The following is a 20,448-nucleotide window of genomic DNA, read 5'->3' on the forward strand; positions in this document are numbered from 1 at the left end:
ACACAAAAACTGTATATGAAATATAAACAAGTATTTAAAGTTAAAAACTGAATGAAATATTACAAAATACAATACTATGTAGCTGTAAAAAAAAAGAAGAAGAAGAGGAATCTCTTACCTTTTGAGACAGCATTGAGAGACCTGGCAAGCATTATGCTAAATGAAATAAGCCCATCAGAAAAAGGCAAGTATCACATGATCTCACTCATATGTGAAATCTAATGAACAAAATAAACTGATGAACAAAATAGATCCAGGTACACAGAAGCATGGAACAGACTGATGAATCTCAGAGGGAAGGCAGGAGAGAGGTGTGTGGGGAGAGATTAGCCAAAGAGCTTATATGCATGTATGCATAACCCATGGACACAGATAATAGTGTAGAAGAGGACTGGGGGGTAGGGTGGAGAGGGTCAATGGGGAAAAAAGGGAACATCTGTAATATTTTCAACAATAAGGATAAATTAATAAAAAAAACTCATATATCTTAACACCAAACAAATAACCTAATTTTAAAATGGGCAGAGGAAATGAACAGACACTTCTCCCAAGAAGACACACAAATGGCCACAGATATATGAAAAGATGCTCAACTTCACTAGCTATTATGGAAATGCAAATTAAAAAACTACAATTAGATACCATCTCATCCCTGTTAGAATGGCTATTATCAACAGGACAATAAATAACAAGTGTTGGGGAGGTTGTGAAGAAAAAGAAACCCTCATTCACTGCTCATGGAAATGTAAACTGGTACAGCCACTATGGAAAACAGATAGAGGTTCTTTAAAAAATTAAGGATAAAGATATCATATGACCCAACAACCCCTCTTTTTTGTATCAACCTGAAATTTTTGAACATTTATTCTCAAAGTCACATGCACCCCTATGTCCATTGCAGCATTATTCATGGTGGCTGAGACATGGAAACAGACAAAATTTACTTCAATAGATAAAAGTTGGTACATATATGCAGTGGAATACTATTCAGCCATAAGAAAAGATTAAATACTCCCATTGGAGACGACATGGATGGACCTTGAGAATGTCATGTTAAATGAAATAAGTCAGACAGAAATGTTGAAGACTCATATTATTTCACTTATATGTGGGATATAAAACTGAAATAAAAAAATGAACAAACAAGAAAAGCAAACAAACAAAAGCTCATAGACACAGATAACAGTATAGTGGTTACCAGAAGAAAGGTGGGTAGTAAAGGGCAAAGTTGGCCTAATATATGATGATGGAAGATGATTTGATTTTAAGTTGTGGGCACACAATGCAATATGAAGATCATGTATCAGAGAAATATGCATTTGAAACCTATATAATCTTATTAACCAAGGTAACCCTAATGCACTTAATAAAAAAAATAAAAACAAAATATAAAAATTTAATATACCTTAAAAATATAACCAACCATAGAATTCTATGTTGTTTTTATTTATTTATTTTTAAGTAACTGGAAAGATATTTAGAGATTGTGTAACACCATTGATCTCATTTTACAGATAAACAAGCAGATTTTTGTGATTTAGCTACTTAATGAAACACATAGATAATAGATCCCAAGTCATAAAACAGTTTGTTTGTTTGTTTGTTTGTTTCATGAAACATTTGACTGGCAGATGTTGAAATCAAGGGTTGTTCTTATAAAGGCACTAGAGGCCCAGTGCATGAAATTCGTGCATGGGAAGGGGGGTTCCTCAGCCCCCCTGCACCCTCTCCAATCTGGGACCACTAGAGGGATGTCTGACTGCTGATCCTGCAGGGATTGGGCCAAAACAGGCAGTCGGACATCCCTCTCACAATATGGGACCCCTGACTCCTAACCACTCGCCTGCCTGCCTGCCTGATTGCCCCTAAGTGCTTCTGCCTGCCAGACTGATTGTCCCCTAACGGCTCCCCTGCCTGCCTGATTGTCCCCAACTGCCTTCCCCTGCTGACCCGATCGCCCACAACTGCCCTCCCCTGCAGGCACGGTCACCTACAACTGCTCTCCCCTGCAGGCCTGGTCGCCCAGAACTGCCCTCCCCTGCTGGCTATCTTGTGGTGACCATCTTGTGGCATCCATCTTGTGGTAGCCATCCTGTGACGACGTGGGGGCAGCCATCTTGTGATGACGTGGGGGAAGCCATTTTGTGATGATGAGAGGGCATCGCTCGAGGGCCTGAGGGCCACCTAGGCTTTTATTAGTATAGATAATCCAGGGCCTATGTGAGTCAGAAGAAAGACACCTGAGGGAGGTCATGGTGCTAGACTTGCACAGCATGTCTCTATCTGAATGAAAGTCCATCCACACACATATTAGAGAGTAATTTTGTCTCCATATATTTATTTTAATCACTTGTTATTTGGATGGCTTGTGATATCCTATGACCCAAGTTAATGAGGGCTCTGAACAAGTGGGAACAAGAATTGCTCCTTCTTGGCTCTAAGCAAGGAGAGGTTTCCAGTGTGTGGTTCAGCTGTGAAGACTTCACTAAGATACCAGGCAGGTGTCAGTATTTAGCATATTTATTTTTCTCCTGTGAAAAGATTAGCCCCTATAAGATACAGAGTTCACTTAAGATGCCAGTGATCTAGATATCCTATGAGTTGCAGCCTGGTTGCCAAGCACCTTACCCCCTTGTCTTATACCACCTCCCACCTCTGAACAACTGCTGCATTAAACAAGGGTGCCCTGGGCCCAGTGTGATGTTCTGATTCACCTTCTACTTTCACATGTGCATTGAGAGTAAATGCCTTCATTACCTTCCCTCACACAGTGCAAACACTAAGCAATGAATATGGTATAAAGTAAAACCACAGCCAATTTATTTTATATCCTATTTTACAGAGCATAAACATAGCAATCATCCTCTGTTCCCTCCTTAATTGAATATCTGAAAACTGTATCAAGCAAGTGGACATATTCTGCATACACCTAAGCACAATTGTGACCATCTGCAGCACAGCCCATTCATTAGCAGCTAAGTCTCCCTTTCTGACATGACTCTATGGAATTAGGAGGATATGGGTTTTCTTTTCTATGTCTCACATAGATCTCATAATATTTTATACTTTCATATCCTCTCCTAGTTCTCTTCCTTTGCTATTTTTCTCTGCCTAGATCATCTCTAAACACCTTTTCTTTTCAATCTCCCAATGTGACATGAAGTATCATCTAAAGTAATATCTGAAAATATTTGATTTTAAGTATTTAGATTAATTATATTTTTAAACATAAAGGTGATTAAGATGTCCTCTTCTTTATTTTCAGTCATCATACATATTGAAACAAACAACAAATATGAAATTAAGAACAGCCTTGGACAGAAGATTTACTTTGTCACCGAGGATAATAATTGCTGTACCCGAAATACTTGTGGGGCTCATAGGCCTTTTACCATGAGGATTCTTGATCTTATGGGCCGAGAGGTCATAACTCTGGAGAGACCACTAAGATGTACCAGCTGTTGTTGCCCCTGCTGCCTTCAGGAGGTCAGTGAGCACTTACCCAGGTAATATGTAAAGTAGTTCAACAAAAATTATCACCCTTTCATTGAACCTGTATAATCAAATGAGATTTTCTAAAATTTGGTCCATGAACTATTGTTTTATGCTTGAGAGTAATTGGGAGAAGAAGGGTGGCAGGTGAAAAATAGTGAGCAGTTAGCCCCCTGGCCCTGAGAAGTTCATCTCATGGGAATGAGCTTCTGCTCAGAGTCAGACTTTGGGGAGAGTTGAGAAGATAAGGCATGTTGGTAAAGTCCCTTACTTTAAATGACCATGAGAGGTCTGGCTAAAGCCAGAGGAGGGCACTGCAGAGAATATCCTAGGATACAATTCCAGGATCAAGTGTACAGAAGAATGAAGAAAAGAACAGATATGTCCATCTCACAATTTTGGCCAACCTATTATGGAAGAAACCTAGGAGATACCACCTTTGAGAAATCTCAAATCCTGTGTTCTTAAGTTCCCCATTTAAAAAATAATATATTTGTGCACCTGTAATAGGTATGTGCTAGGTGTGGGTACCTTCAGTTCTATAAAGGCCAGGTGTCTATTTCATATTACTTGTCAGCTCACTGGTACAGAACGTGGATCTCAGGGGAAGCACCAGGGAACTGAGAGCATACAGGAAAGTTGGTCTTTGCCTGTATCCCTACTGGCCTGAGACCAGCCCTTGCCTGGTCAGTCATTCCAGACAAGTAGCTGTAAGACCAGGTCACAGACCGAGTTACAGGCACATAGATATTTGAATTCTAAGACTGCATTTATTTTCAAAAGATAACTGAAGTTATTCCTACTGAATTATGTTGTGTTTTGTCATTTAGCTTAGGTATAACAGTATCTATCCATAGGAATATCTGAGGAAAAACAGAGTTTGGTGGAATATGCTCTGAATGTAAAGAGCACATTAATAAACATTATATTATTGACCTTAGATAATAGTTTAGGACAATGTTACTTACACATGAGCATGCTGAGGAACTCCCTAGGTCACTCCGCTAATAGCAGAGCCAAATTTTCAGGCCCCAGTTCCTTTCCATTATAGAGCCATGTCCACTCAGATTTGAAAATTTCACCAGCAATCAGGATTCTATTCATACATCTAAACCACTGTTTTTATAGGAATTTGAGAAAAGAGTTCCTTAATAATTTCAACAAGTTTCATAAGTATGGACATTTTTAAATGTACAGGTCAGGAGAGCAATACTTAAGAGTGGAGTCTATGCATGCAGCCTGTCCAACTGTGTGACTCATCTTGTCTACTTTGCAGCTAGAGAATCTGATACAAGTTAGTTAACTCTCTGTTCTTCAGTTACTTTCTCCATAAATAGGAATAATAGCACCAATCTGGTGTTTGTTGTCAATTAAGTATTGCATAGAACAGTATCTTTTACTTAGAAATCAGCAAAGGAGCTGAATAGACATTTTTTCCAAAGAATTAATACAAGTGGCCCAAAGATGTTTGAAAAGTGTTCAACATAACTAATCATTAAGAAAATTAAAACCAAAACCACTATGAGATGTCACATTACCCCTGTTAGAATGGTTGTTATCCGAAAACAAGACATAATTTGGCAAGGGTGTGAAGATAAGGGAACACTCGTAAGCTGTTGGTAGGAATATTAATTGTTACAGCCATTATGAAAAACAGCATGTGATCTACCAATCCCTCTTCTGGGTATATATGCAAAGGAAATGAGATCAGGTTTTCAAAGAGATATCTACATTTCCATGTTAATTGCAGCATCAATTACAATAAACAAGATATGGAAATAACCTAAGTTTTGGTTGATGGATTCATGGGTAAGAAACATGATATAGATATAGATATAGATATATAGATATACACAATGGGATATTATTCAGCCAAATAAAAGAAGAAAACCTTGCCATTGAGACAATATGGATGCACCTAGAGGCCATTGTGCTGAGTGAAACAGGTAAGACAGAAACAGACAAATGCAGTATGGTATCACTTACATATGGAATCTAAAAACAAAAACAAAAAAACACTAATTCATCAAAATAGAGATTTAAATAGTGGTTGCCTAGGACTGGGGAGAGGAGGATAGGAAAATGTTGGACAAACTACACCAACTTTTAGTTATAAGAGGAATAAGCTTGAGGCTCAAATGTACAGCATAGTGAGTATAGTTAATAATACTATGCTGTATACTTGAAATTTGCCAAGAGTAGGTCTCAAGCATCACTATATGAGGTTACTGATGTGTTAACTAACCTGATTGTGGTAATCATTTCACAATGTATATGTATATCAAATCATCACATTGTACACTTTAAATATATTACAACTGTACTTGTCAATTATACCTCAATAAAGCTGGAAAAGAAAATTATTGCCCATTCCAAAAAATGCACTTAATTAATGAAAGCTCTTATTAGACATGAGTGATGATGATGATGACAGCAATGATTACACATTACATATATTATTTTACAGATAAAAATCTATGCTCCTCCTGGTATACCAATAGGTTATGTTATTCAGACCAAGCACCCGTATGTGCCTAAGTTTACAATTCAAAATGAGAATAAAAAGGATATACTAAGAATTATCGGTCCATTTTTTGCATGCAAATGTTGTGGAGATGTTGATTTTGAGGTAAGAGATATGATAATTTTTATAAGATTTGAGCTAAGAGGTGATAATTTTTATAGGATTTCCTTACATTTTCCAAATGTAGGGAAAATATAATTTTGTGGGAAGTTACAAATATATTTTTAAAAATGTGTATCCTAATTCTCAAGTGGGAGACAATGTGCTCATATATTTAACTTTGGTCAGAAGGGAAGTTATTAATCTCATTGAGCTTCAGTACTGATTATGCTAAGTCAAAAAAAGAAAAGTGGAGCCCTGTACTCAAATAAATATAAACAAAACAACTAATATTTCAATGTGGTGGTTTCTATATAGAGGTCCTATACATTATCCGTTTTGAATAGAATGTTAGCCTTGTCATCTAACCTTTGTCTAACTGACAAAGCCTTAATGATCCTTCCTTAGTCTGAAACACAGGCTGCCAGTGCTCTTGGCCCTCTTCAGAAGGTCTGACATCTTTGAGTTCCTACAAAAAGCCCAATTATGCAAAGAGAGTTTTCAGAAATATAGTGTAAGATGTGCTACCCAGTTATGCTTCTCTGTGTTCTCTCCTTTACCTTTATATTAAATTTGATTGTTAGAAACCACAATATATCTGTATACTTACTACATGGAGCAATTTCATCACAGCAGTTTTCCAACAGATGGTCTAGCCTTAAGTCCAAATTATTTAGTAACAAATATTTAAAAATCAGGAAATTTTATGAGCTAATTTTGACATGATTCTCTTGGAAAATCATAAAAATTTGTTAAACTGGGCTCACATTTTCACAGAAGGGACAAAAATATCCTACAACTAACTGAGCATGGATGCCCCCTTATAATAAGATGTGAGAACTCTGCCACTTTCCCAACTTCCACAGGCTTCCTAATATTCCCTTCATTTTTTATATTTCTTGGCTGACTTCCCCAGCTATGTGATTTTTCAATTCTTCTGTTAGACCCTGGTTATGTAAAGATTAATTATTTCCTCCATGGATTTAACAGGCTCATGACAGAAATGGACAATTCTAAGAAGACACACACAATGTAAAGGCTCTTTTTAAAAATGTATCTGTTATTGGAAGTATCACAGATGTCCCCTTTTTTTCCCCACTGCCCCCTTCACCCTGCACCCACACACCAGGCCTTCACTGCACTATTGTTTGTGTCCATGGGTTAGGCATACATGCATATAAATTCTCTGATGAATCTCTTCCCATCCCCTATGTGGAATATGTATAATGTTTATGTTTGTGTGTGTGTAATATGTATGTGTAAGAACTTTATATAGATGTATGTATAATAATCATTCTTTATGTAGGATGGCATATGTATCAAAGATCCAGAGGAGTGGAAAGATAATTACTCATTCGGGGAACAATATTAATGGAAGTTTAGCTGTCACGTATTTATTTTGGAGAAATTGGTGAAACTAAAAAAAAAATGTGAAATTATTATAGTTAATGCTAAGGAATTTAGATTGCATCCAGCATACATTTGAAATAGAATCCTTAGAGGATTTATTATATGTAATAAATTAACTTCTATGCATCTAGAATGATGCAAACTAGGTACCATCATTCAGAGATTTGAGAAATGATCATTTGAGTCAATTTCTTTTTTATATCAAACAAAATAGACTCTATTTTTTATGTTTTCTTTTTTAACTTTATTTTCTTATTGTTGACACTATTACAGATGTCCTCATTTTCCCCTCCTTTTCCCACCTCCACCCAGTCCCCTACCCTCTGGCCACCACCACACTGTTGTCTGTATTTATGGGTTATACATGCATGTTCTTTGGCTAAGCCATTCACCTTCTTTCAACCAGTCCCCTCTCTATCCTACCCTTGACACTTAAATTAGGAATTTTGAGTATGAGGGACCACAATGGAATATGGACTACATCATGGTGTCAGTGGTTATGAAAACTTGGGGTAGAAAAGAGATAAAAGCCTGAACACAGCAGGGGTTGTTCTATAGGAAGAAATAACTGAGTGATATTTTATAAATATATTGAATGGAACTGCCTCATGAATTTGATGTCAATTGAGAATGAAAAAACATCTGGAGATGAATCTGATGTCTGAGAATTAAGAAGCTGAAATAATGCGTTTGTCAATGATAAGAATCTTGAAGGAGAAACAGTTGAGTTTCTCCTTCAAGCTACTGATTTTTATTTGAGTCACGTTGAGTTTTAGGTATGTAAAGAAAAATATTGGAGAGTTTTCAACATACACATAGTAGTTTAAGCCATGAGAAGATTATCCCAATGGTGTGGAGAAGACAATAGATTCTCATCTACATCCTGTAGAGATGATAAGTGAATCTGTCTCCTTCTAAGACTCTTGGTAAGGGAAAAACATGTACACATTAAACTGATATCCCAATCCAGGCCCCTGTATGAATTTGAAATCTGAATCCACACCATTATTATGGTATGTTTAGGAGTCTTAATACATAGAAATAGATCCTGAGTGGCAGAATCAAATGGGAAGGCACACTAGAAGGAGATTAATCACCAAGGACACCTTCTATTCTTACAGGGGAGGGGGAATCTATCTTTACATTAACATATTTAAAAATTGCATAATTCCCTAGGAACCAATCCAAGAACAAACTGCATGTAATAGAATAGTCTGCAAGCATACAAAAACACTTAAATAAACAGTAAAGAGACTAAACAAAAAAGGGAAGAATGATACCAATAATAAAGGACAGGAGGATTTGAAGATAAACCAAATAGAACCTCTGAAAATGAAAAATAGTCATTAATAAAACCTCATTAGAAAGATTGAGCTGCAAATTAGATACAGGTGAAGAGAACTGGATTATCCATATTTGTAAAATAAATAGGTGAGGAAAGCATTATAAATTTGAAGGGACAAAATGAAACTGAAGGAGATAGAAGAAAAAACTACTCTTTCATATGTCAAAGAGGAGCTACAGTGAAAGAGAATGCACTGAGATGCTATTCAAAGAGATAAATGACAGAAAGTTGCTAACTTGATACCATGCACCCTCAGATTCAAAAAGTACAAGGAGTTCTGTGTGTGAAAAAAAACCAAAAACCTGACACTCATATATAGCTAAGGTAAACAGGAAACTTCAAATTAAAAAAGAAAATATAAAATATGCAACTGTGGGGTTCCAATCAAGATGGTGGCATAAGTAAACATGGTACTTGAATCCTCCCACAATTATATCAAAATTATAACTAAACTAGAAGAAAACCATCATTCACAACAATTTGAAATCTAGCAGAATATAAGTCCTGCAACTAAAGATATAAACAAGAAGCCATATTGAGCCTGGTAGGAGGAGCAGAGAATCTTTGTAGCTAATAAGTTTGGGGACAAATTCCTCCCACTATGTATGAACAGCAATCAAGGCTCAACTACAACAAGAGGGTGTACACAGCCACACAGAGAGCACACCTGGAGTGCCAGACTGGGGTGATCAGGGAGGCTCTGCCACTGGACCCTGCAGAACACCTGCTACATAAGGCAACTCTACCAACCCCAGGTAATATAGCCAGTACGTAGAAGGAAACACAAGTAGGCAGGCAAAATGAGGAGACAAAAAAATATGTCCCAAATGAAAAAGCATAACAAAACTCCAGAAAAAGAACTAATAATAGAGACAGCAGTCTATGAAATTCAGAGTTCAAAACACTGGTTATAAGGATGCTCAATGAATTTAGGGGAAGAATAGATGGACTTAATGAGAACTTCAACAAAGGGATAAGAAACTTAAAAAAAGGAGATAGAAAACATGAAAAAGAAGAAGTCAGAAATGAAAAAATGCACTGGCTGAGTTGAAGAGTACATTACAGGAAATCAACAATAGAGTGGATTAAGCATAGGATCAAATTAGAGATTTGGAAGATAAGGAAACAGAAAACAGCCAATTAGAACAGCAAAAAATAAAAGGGAATCCACTAAATGAGGATAGTATAAGGAAGCTTGGGACAACTTCAAGTGTACCAATGTTCAAATCATGGGAGTGCCAGAAGGAGAAGAGAGAGATCAAGGATTATAAAAAATGATGACAGAAAACTTTCCTAACTTGCTGAAGGAAATAGTCATACAAGTCTAGGAAGCACAGAGAGTCCCAAACAAGATGAACCCAAAGAGGCCTACACCAAGACACATAATTAAAATGCTAAAGGTTAAAGACAAAGCGAGTATCTTTAAAGCAGCAAGAGAAAAGCAGTGTTACCTACAAGGGAGCTTCCATAAGACTGTCAGCTGATTTCTCAACAGCAAGCAGTGGCAAGAAATATTCAAAATGATTCAGAACTTACTCTACCCAGCAAAGCTGTCATTTAGAATTGAAGGACAGATAAAGAGCTTCACAGACAAGAAAAAGCTAAAGTAGTTGTAAGAAATAAGGTGAGCCCCCCAATCCAGGGGTCCTGATAGAACACAAAACATACTTGGGAGCCAGGCAGCAAGGCAAATATCTTTACTTCTACGTAGAAGGATGCGCACACATGGTATGAAAGCACGTGCACACCAAGCAGGTGGTCTGTTCGGCTTTATAATCTCTGACATACATGACCTGTCCCTTACTCTTTATTGGAGCTCAGGCGCATGGTCTTTCCTGATTGGCTAATTCAAACGGAGTGGTTGGCTTTTGCTGTTTCAAGATGGCGGCTTCCAGGGGTGCTGCAAGCCAGCGGCCAACATGGTGGCTGCCAAGTCATGCAGTCCAAAATGGTGGCTGTCTAAACTGTTCTTTGGCAGGAAAGATGATTTGTTTTTTCTCACAACTCCCCCTTTTCTTTATTTAAACTCTTTTCTTCAAAATCGGCTGACATTCATTGACTTTCATGCTCTACAGTGTCTAGGAGAAGACTAATTTGCTGTTTGGTCAATGCAGTTTCAATTAACCCTTGGATAAGAACCCCCATCCCTGCCGAAACCGGTTTGGCTCAGTGGATGGAGCGTCGGCCTGCGGACTGAAGGGTCCCGGGTTCGATTCCGGTCGGGGGCATGTACCTGGGTTGCGGGCACATCCCCAGTGGGAGATGTGCGGGAGGCAGCTGATCGATGTTTCTCTCTCATCGATGTTTCTGACTCTCTATCTCTCTCCCTTCCTCTCTGTAAAAAATCAATAAAATATATTAAAAAAAAAAAAGAACCCCCATCCCCATACATGGGATGATGTAACATCCCATCACTATAACTTCTAATCAAAGGGGTGAATGTGGACACCATTGCTCTAGTGCAGTGATGGCGAACCTATGACGTGTGTCAGAGGTGACACACGAACTCATTTTTTTGGTTGATTTTTCTTTGTTAAATGGCATTTAAATATATAAAATAAATATCAAAAATATAAATCTTTGTTTTACTATGGTTGTAAATATAAAAAATATGTGACATGGCACCAAGTTAAGTTAGGGTTTTTCAAAATGCTGACACGCCGAGCTCAAAAGGTTCCACATCACTGTTCTAGTGCATCAGAGAAAGGACCTTGATCCCAGGTTCCAGCTCACTCATCGCTAAAGCTGTCAGTACCTGTGGGGCCTCAGTGATGGTCCATCTGCTGTGTTGTCAGGGATGAATGTATAACACTGGCCCCCAACATTACACATATTTCTCCTTTTTCTGTCAGAATCAGATCCAAGGCCAACCTACTCTCCCAGGTCATCCTGCTGCTAGCATCTGGCTGCTCAGCTATCCCTTTAACTGCGTCTCAAGTATAGATAACAAGCCTTTGCTGGTTATGGTAAATATAATTAATCCAGCCACATTCTTGTTTACAGTGGGCCACCAGAACAGGACAGACTCAAATCCTGCAGCAATCTGATTTCTAGCCTTAAACTCGTTTGGCATGCCTCCTGGAACCCCAATGGAATCTGTGTATATGTGAGGATCAAAGGAGCCCCCTGGACTCACTCTCCTCTTCGTAGTTTGTCTGTCCATTGAAAAAAGTTTATGATACGCCAAAGTGAAAGTGATAGCCAATTGTATCAGAGCGCAAGTTCCACTCCAACTGCTGGGCAAGGCCACAAATCAGGGTCCCCCATAACACCACCAGACATCAGCACGGGGTATTGACATTGCAGCATGATTGCCTTCTGAGGGTACTCGGCCATTTATGCATCCAGATAAATTTCTCATAAATTCCAAGCACTGTTTCCTCCTTTGAGAGGCAGAAGGTATAGTTTATGTCAGAGGACAGGGCTAGATGATTTGGAGGGGGCGGGTGGGTCCTTGCTCTTTACCTCTGTTGAATGAGAACAACAGGGAAAGAGTCTTACAGGAAGCGTTTCCCCAGGTGGTTTCCTCCTGGTACAAGGCAAGCACACATTCCATCCCGTTACTGTCTGAGACCCATCTGAATGGAAATGGGACCACTTGGGCCTCTAGCCTTCTTGCTGCACTAGTGTAACAGCCACTTTTATTTAGGGAGCGTACAGAATATTTAGTCCATTCCACCCCGGCATTTGTTCCCTTATATCCTACTTCTATTTGCATGGTGGTGGCAGTGGCCTAGGGGATCTTCTCCTGTGACCTCTAACCCTAAATCTAGTTCTAGCCAATCTTTTGACCTAAAGGTTGAAATATCCAAGTCATTCAAGTTATCTATAATAAATAACTGGGTAAGCATGATCCAGGTTGTACACATTTCTCCAGCCCACATTGTAAGCCTCTGTAATTTTCCAGATTCCTAAAGCAAATAGAGCCCAGTACATGATGGTTATTAAGAAAACTCACAGTTTTTAGTGTCAATTTCAAGGGATATGTCCTATATGGCTGTTCAAGTTGAGGCGTGTCTGCCCTTAACTTCGGTGTGATGGGTCCAACCTTGCTCTGCAGTCTGAACAGCAGTCTCTGTGGTAAACAACACAGGTTGGGTCCTTCCCAGAAGGGTTTCAACTTGCTTCCCTTCCAAATCTTGATTAGAACAAAGGTAGTCTTCCAGTCAATGGTGATGAACCGGAAACTCAAGAGGGCTTTGGGTCAGGAGGCCTTCTAACCTGAGAGAGATTAAAGTAGAAGTGATACCCATTACATATTTCTTAAGAAATTGGTCCCTAGTTTCCATTGTAGGAAGATCTTGAGGTGTTCCAGGGTCTATTAGAATCACCCACACCCAACTCCAGGTTAAAAAAAACAATAAGACTTTTCTTAAAATTCAAACCTTAGGAAGGTTGTCAAACTTGATTTTACCAGATTAAATATTAAAGTGTATTAGACAGAAACATAGGCTAGCAAACTTCAGTTCCCATGCTTAAAAGATGGTCTTCTTATTTATTAAATACCTATTTAATATAACATAATTATTTTATATAATAAAGAGGTAATATGCAAATTGACCACCACACCCTTGCACAAGATGGCCGCACCCATGTGGTTAAAAGATGGCCACCACAAGATGGCCAGCAGGGGAGGGCACTTGTGGGCGATCAGACCAGCAGGGGAGGGCAGTTAGGGGTGACCGGGCCAGCCAGGGAGGGCAGTTGGGTCTGGGAGCCAGGCTTGTAGGGGAGGGCAGTTAGGGGTGACTGGGCCGGCAGGGGAGGGAAGTTAGGGATGACCAGGCCGGTGGGGAGAGCAGTTGGGGGCAACGAGGTCAGCAGGGGAGGGCAGTTGTGGGCAATCGGGCCAGCAGGGGAGCAGTTAGGCATCGATCAGGCTGTCAGGGGAGTGGTTAGGGGGTAATCAGGCTGGCAGGCAGAAGCAGTTAAGGGCAATCAGGCAGGCAGGCAGGCAAGCGGTTGGGAGCCAGCAGTACCAGATTATGAGAGGGATGTCTGACTGCTGGTCAGATATCCCCCGAGGGGTCCCAGATTGGAGAGGGTGCAGGCTGGGCTGAGGGACAAGCCCCAGTGCACTAATTTTGTGCACTGGGCCTCTAGTTTTATTAGAAAAGAACTGACCAAAATAAAGCTTATTTTCTAACTTCATTTGTCCTTGGGTGTGGACAGCAAATGACACTAATTGGATTTCTCCCATCAGTCTCCCTGAGTACTTTGGCATAAGCTATTTACCCTCTGTTTAGGGAGGCAAAATACAAATCATTGACTCTTTAAGTGTCCTTGGTTTTGGGAAGATATTTTCTAGATGGCTCCAAATTGCTGTTTTACTATTTCAGTTTCCCTGTTCTGCTTGTACTGGCTTATTTGCCTGTATCATTTAATCAATTTCCTTTTAACATTTCTTTCTACAAGCTTCTTATAACTTCCACAGACATTCTTACAACTTCCAAAAACATGTTTACAACTTCCAGAAATAATCACCTCTATAAACCACTTTTTTTCCTTTAAAATGCATAATCATGCCTCAGTCCTTCTGTCATACCATCAGCAACTTGTACAGACCTTTTCTTTCTTTTTTTAATGTATTAGAATTCTTCACTCTTAGAAATCTTAATTTTTCAATGATTACCAAAAAGTAAACAGCCAGCATTTCTTAGATTAACATTTCTGAACATACTTTAAATGCACTTTTACTTTCAAGAAAATATACCTTCAACAAAGTACAAGAGATCTTCTGTAATAAAAACTAAGAGCAGGCAAATTAAACTGTGTCTAGCAATTAATGTTTCATTTTTTAAAAAAAATATTTAGATGTTTATCATTTAACCCCACAATGCTCCAAAGCCTTTAAGTTAATTAAGATTTTTGAAAAATTATGTATAGGCATATGAGGCTACAGAAAATGCAGGGAGAGGAGGGGCAGGCTGTTCCTAGTCTTCTAGCCGCTTGGATTTAAACTGCCAGATTTTTCCTTAGAGATAACATGTTAAGGTTACTGCTGTGGCTTCTGTTTCTGGCCCTCCAGGCCAGCCCTTCCCTAGGCCACTTGTTCTACAATCGTGAACATTATGTTAGTTTTCTGTTTTTGCCTTTCTTATTTTTATGAACATAGATTTTCTGAGCCTCTTTTAACGGCTTTTCTGCACTTCTTTAACTTTATCCTTCCAGTTCTTTAACTTTTCAGTTCTCTTGAGATGTCAGGTCAACTATTGATGACAAAATGTAATTTTTAATATTTCTTGGCCCAACTGGTCCTCAGGGTCTGGCCCAGAGTACTTTCTCATTTGATCTTTTAGTCTTGGTAAAATTCAGAAGGTCCTTCTCCTTTGCCTTGCTGAATATTGAAGGCTTTACTTAGGTTCTGAGTCCCACTGGGGCTCCTGGGTTTGGAAATCTTACACTGCTGTAAGCACACCAGGGCCAGCCAGGTGCTCTCTTTCCCAGATAGCCATAGCATTTCATTTCTGTCTGCCCTTGTTCTCTTTCAGGCTTTTTTTTTTTTTTTTTTTTTTTTTTTTTTTACTTTTACAGGCTGGCCGCTTCCTCCAACAGAGAGCACAGTCAGTCTCCTCTTGAGTGACTAGACTTTTATTATTAACATATTTATAATTATTACTGAAAAGCTTTATCACAAATTTTTTATTTTAGTTACGTTTATTTATTATATCTTAACAACTTTGAGATTTTAAAGCCAATCATTACCTAAAGCATTTTCTTGACCAATAACCACGATTGCCTTTTCTGTTCAAGGAAATGACACGCTAATCTGGCTGGGAGTCGTATGCCCCCGAGCAAGAACTGCCCATTTTCATGGAAGCATTGATCTTGTTACCCAACCCAGCCTGCATAGCTTACTTCCTTATGCAATTTCAAGTATACTGTATTGGTCTAATTTAGTTCAAAAATATTTCTTTTTAGGGAGAGAGTAGATCTTTGTGTCACCTCAGGGCCCTTGAGATGTCACAAAGCTGTCTCTCAGTTAAATTCTCAAAATATTACATTCGGAAAATCTGTCAAATAAACCCAATTTAAATATTATTAAAACTGCCCTAATCGGTTTGGCTCAGTGGACAGAGCATTGGCCTTTGGACTGAAGGGTCCAGGGTTCGATTCCGGTCAAGGGCATGTACCTTGGTTGCCGGCACATCGCCAGGAGGGGGCGTGCAAGAAGCAGCTGATCGATGTTTCTCTCTCATCGATGTTTCTAACTCTCTATCCCTCTCCCTTCCTCTCTGTAAAAAAATCAATAAAATATGTTTAAAAAAATATTATTAAAACTTAAACCAGTTGTAACATTAAAGGTTTGGTCTTGACCACAGAATTAATTATTTTTAATTTGGCTATTAAATTTTTATATTTTAGTAATGTCACAGATATGATATACTTTGAATGTCTCAGAGAAAACGCTGGAAGGACATGCCTACCTCCCGCCCATTTCCTTGTTGCAAGGGCGCAGGAGTGGCAAGCTGTGCCCACCCCATAGCCTCAGTTCCACTTCCGCCAGCCTGTGCAGGTTTGTGATGTCACAGGCAGGCACTGAACCACCCAGTCCCCTGTAATACCAACACTGCCTGCTGGATGTTTAATGGACATGATGTAAGGCGGGGTTTTGCAAATTCCTCCACCCTGCCCCTTTCAGAGCACCTGCACAAGTTTCACGCGTGTGCATTTTATTCTGCAGCTTTTAAATTTAAAAGCCGTTTTCAAAGCTGCCTTAGAATCTTAAAATCTTAACCCAGCACAGCAAAATGACCTTTGGTTCTGAGTGGCACAAAGCCTACAGGGAGGGTTCCCTATATTCATAAACCAGGGGAAAGCAAAGTCCCTAAAAGATCGAAAGTCAACATTACATTACAGACATACAGACAGAAATCTCACTAGCTAAGAGTTTCTGGCGGGCCAACAACCTGCCAGGGAGAGCAGGATGAATCCCCCAAAATAAGGATTCTTGGCAGCTGCTGGGACATCCTGCAATCTCTGTCACATGTTCAGCCTCACCACACATAACTGGGCTTCCCCAAAGCAGGAATTGCCCCATCTTTAAACAAATTAAAGAAACAACTAAGAGACATAAAACATCAACAAATACTCTCATACAGGCATGCGCCACACTGAAAGTTTACACTGCAGAGCAATGTCTTTTGTCTCTGGTTTGGGGCACTGCCTCTCCCCAGAATCTCAGCATTCTCTCAATGGACTATTTTGGGGAATGTATTCCCTAGGCCTAGAATTTCTGCTTCCCATCCTTGGCAGGTTGCTTGTGACTATGTACTCAACCCCCCATATTGGAGGTTTCTCATACTCCCTGAGATCTGCTTCATCCTTCTCTGGCCACTTCCCTCACAGGAGAATGGAACCACAGATCAGAACTCCACACTCACTTTATGTCCAAGACACATCCCAGTCACATATGCCCGACCTCCGAGGATACCCAATCACCAAAGTATTACTCAGTCCAATTTCCCACCTTGGTTCATGCTTACCTGATTGCCACAGGTCTTGCTTGGGCCCTGCATGCGTTGCTGGCTGACTCTTGATCCTGAAATAATAGGTGGCCCAGGGTGGATGGATGTCCCTCCCTCTGAGGCTGTTGCAACTTGGTAGTGGGGTGCACCTCCTCAGGAGAGGGGTCCAATTTCCCTGTGATGACAAACGGTATCCCGGATGAGACCCAAGATTGTAAGAAATAAGGTGAGCCCCCCAGTTCAGGGGTCCTGGTAGAACACAAAACATACTCGGGATCCAGGAAGCAAGGCAAATATCTTTACTTCTACGTAGAAGGGTGCACGCACATGGTCTAGAAGCATGCACAAACTGAGCAGGCGATCTGCTTGGCTTTATAATCCCTGACGTATGTGACCTGTACTTTACTCTTGTTTGGAGCTCAGGCACATGGTATTTCCCTATTGGCTAATTCAAAGGGAGGGGTTGGCCTTTGCTGTTTCAAGATGGTGGCCCACAGGGGAGCTGCAAGCCATGCCGCCAACATGGCAGCTGCCAAGTCATACAGTCCAAAATGTCAGCTGTCTAACCTGTTCTTTGACAGAAAAGATGATTTGTTTATTCTCACATAGTTCATTACCATAAAAACAGTATTACAAGAAATGTTAAAGGATCTTATTTAAGAAGAAGAAAGATTAAAAATATAATAATAAAATAACAATAAATACATACCTATCAATAATTACTTTAAGCACAAATGGATTAAATGCTCCAATGAGAAGACATACAGTGGCTGAATGGATAACAAAACAAGACCTTACATATTCTGTCTACAAGAGACTTTCTTCAGATCAAAAGACACACACACTGAAAGTAAAAGGATGAAAAAAACGTATTTCATAAAAATGGAAATAAACAAACAAAAGCTGGGGTAGCAATAGTTACACCAGACAAAATAGACCTAAAAAATAAAAATAAAATAAATGGACAAACAGAATAGAAACAGACTCATAGATACAAAGAATATTTTGATAGTTCCCAGAAGGGTGTTGGAAGTATGGGTGAAAAAGGTGAAAGGATTAAGAAGTACAAGTTGATAGTTGCAAAATGTCATGAAGATGTAAAGTACAGCATAGGGAGAGTATAGTCAGCAATCTACACTAATAAAAGACAAACATGCAAATTGACCGTACCTTCGCTACACCTTAAGCCATGCCCACCAGCCAATCAGAGGGACTGTATGCAAATTAATCCACCCAAGATGGCGGCCGGCAGCCATGGAGTTGGAGTGAGCAGGAGGCTTGGTTGCCCCAGCGATGGAAGAAGCCAAGCCTACTGGCCGGGTGCTGCCTCCTCTCAAGGCAACAAAGTTTCACTTATAGAAGGTAAATAAACCCCAGATAACTGCTTTCAGTCACCATGGCCACGGAGCTGGAGCGAATAAAAAAAAAAAGGAAAGGCTGGGAGCTTCGGTCACCAGGGGCTTGGTCAGTCTGAAAACAGCCATCAGCCCCTCACCCAGGCTGGCCAGGAGGCCCAGTGGGACCCCCACCCTGAAGGGGGTTTGGGCAGACTAAAAATGGCCCTCAGCCCCTCACCCAGGATGGCCAGGCACCCCAGTGAGGACCCCTACCCTGAAGGGGCTTGACCAGACTGCAAATAGCCATCAGCCCCTCACCCAGGCTGGCCAGGCACCCCAGTGGGACCCCCACCCTGAAGGGGGTTTGGGCAGACTAAAAATGGCCCTCAGCCCCTCACCCAGGATGGCCAGGCACCCCAGTGAGGACCCCTACCCTGAAGGGGCTTGACCAGACTGCAAATAGCCATCAGCCCCTCACCCAGGCTGGCCAGGCACCCCAGTGGGACCCCCACCCTGAAGGGGGTTTGGGCAGACTAAAAATGGCCCTCAGCCCCTCACCCAGGATGGCCAGGCACCCCAGTGAGGACCCCTACCCTGAAGGGGCTTGACCAGACTGCAAATAGCCATCAGCCCCTCACCCAGGCTGGCCAGGCACCCCAGTGGGACCCCCACCCTGAAGGGGGTTTGGGCAGACTAAAAATGGCCCTCAGCCCCTCACCCAGGATGGCCAGGCACCCCAGTGAGGACCCCTACCCTGAAGGGGCTTGACCAGACGAAGCAGGCCTAAGCCAGCAGGTGAACATCCTCTGAGGGGTCCCAGACTGCAAGAGGGCATAGGCCAGGCTGAGGGACCTTCCCGAGTACACAAATTTTTGTGCACCGGGCCTCAAGTATTCTAATAACTATGTATGGTGTCAGATGGTACTAGATTTACTGGGGTGATCACTTAGTAAGTTAAATAATGTCTAATCACTGGCTCATACACCTGAAACTAATAGAATATTGTATGTCAACTATAATTAAAAGAAATTATTTAAAAAGAAATTAATAAAAAGGAATAAGCCCTAGCTGGCTTGGCTCAGCAGATAGAGCGTCAGCCTGAAGACTACAAGGTCCCAGGTGTGATTCTAGTCAGGGCACATACCCTGGTTGCGGCTTCAGTCCCTAGTGGGAAACATACAGGAAGCAGCCAATCAATGATTCTCTCTCATCATTGATGTTTCTATCTCTCCCTTTCTCTTCCTCTCTGAAATATATAAAAATATATATTTTAAAAAAATGAATAAGACCAGCCAATGTAGACAGCAGCTCTAGTCACAATAGCCAAAAAGTAGAAACAATCCAAATGTCCATCAACAAATGAATAAACAAAATGTAATACTATCTAATAAAAGAGAAACATGGTAATTAGCCGTACGGCCGCTACCCTTCCCATTGGCTAATCAGTGATATATGCAAATTAATTGCCAACCAAGATGGCGGCCGGCAGCCAGGCAGCTGACACGAACAGGGAGGCTTGCTTGCTTCAGTGACGGAGGAAGCCAAGCTACCCCGCCTGCCTTGCCGGCCTCTCTGCTGCACTCTAAGCAACATTGTAACAAATATAGAAGCTAAACAAAACCCCGGGCTTCAACCAGCAGGACTGCAACATTGTTTCAAATACAGAAGGTAAACAAAGGCCAGAAACCTGCTTTCAGCAGCGGAGGTCTCATAGCTGGAGCCGAGCCTCAGAGCTAAAGCTGGCCCAGAATAAAAAGAAAAAGAAAAAAAGGA

General features: G+C 40.5%; 1 protein-coding gene across 1 annotated transcript in view; it reads left to right on the plus strand.

Moving 5' to 3' along the window:
- The window catches only part of LOC102260640 (phospholipid scramblase 1), a 112,699-nt gene that overhangs the window by 64,804 nt on the left and 27,447 nt on the right, over nucleotides 1–20,448 (plus strand). The window contains exons 5-6 of the mRNA XM_005872264.2: nucleotides 3,266–3,486; nucleotides 5,960–6,121. Of these exons, the coding sequence (XP_005872326.1) occupies nucleotides 3,266–3,486; nucleotides 5,960–6,121 (383 nt within the window). The remainder of the gene's footprint in view (nucleotides 1–3,265; nucleotides 3,487–5,959; nucleotides 6,122–20,448) is intronic.

Source organism: Myotis brandtii, unplaced genomic scaffold (genome assembly GCF_000412655.1).
Source record: "Myotis brandtii unplaced genomic scaffold, ASM41265v1 scaffold373, whole genome shotgun sequence".
Lineage (NCBI taxonomy): Eukaryota > Metazoa > Chordata > Mammalia > Chiroptera > Vespertilionidae > Myotis > Myotis brandtii.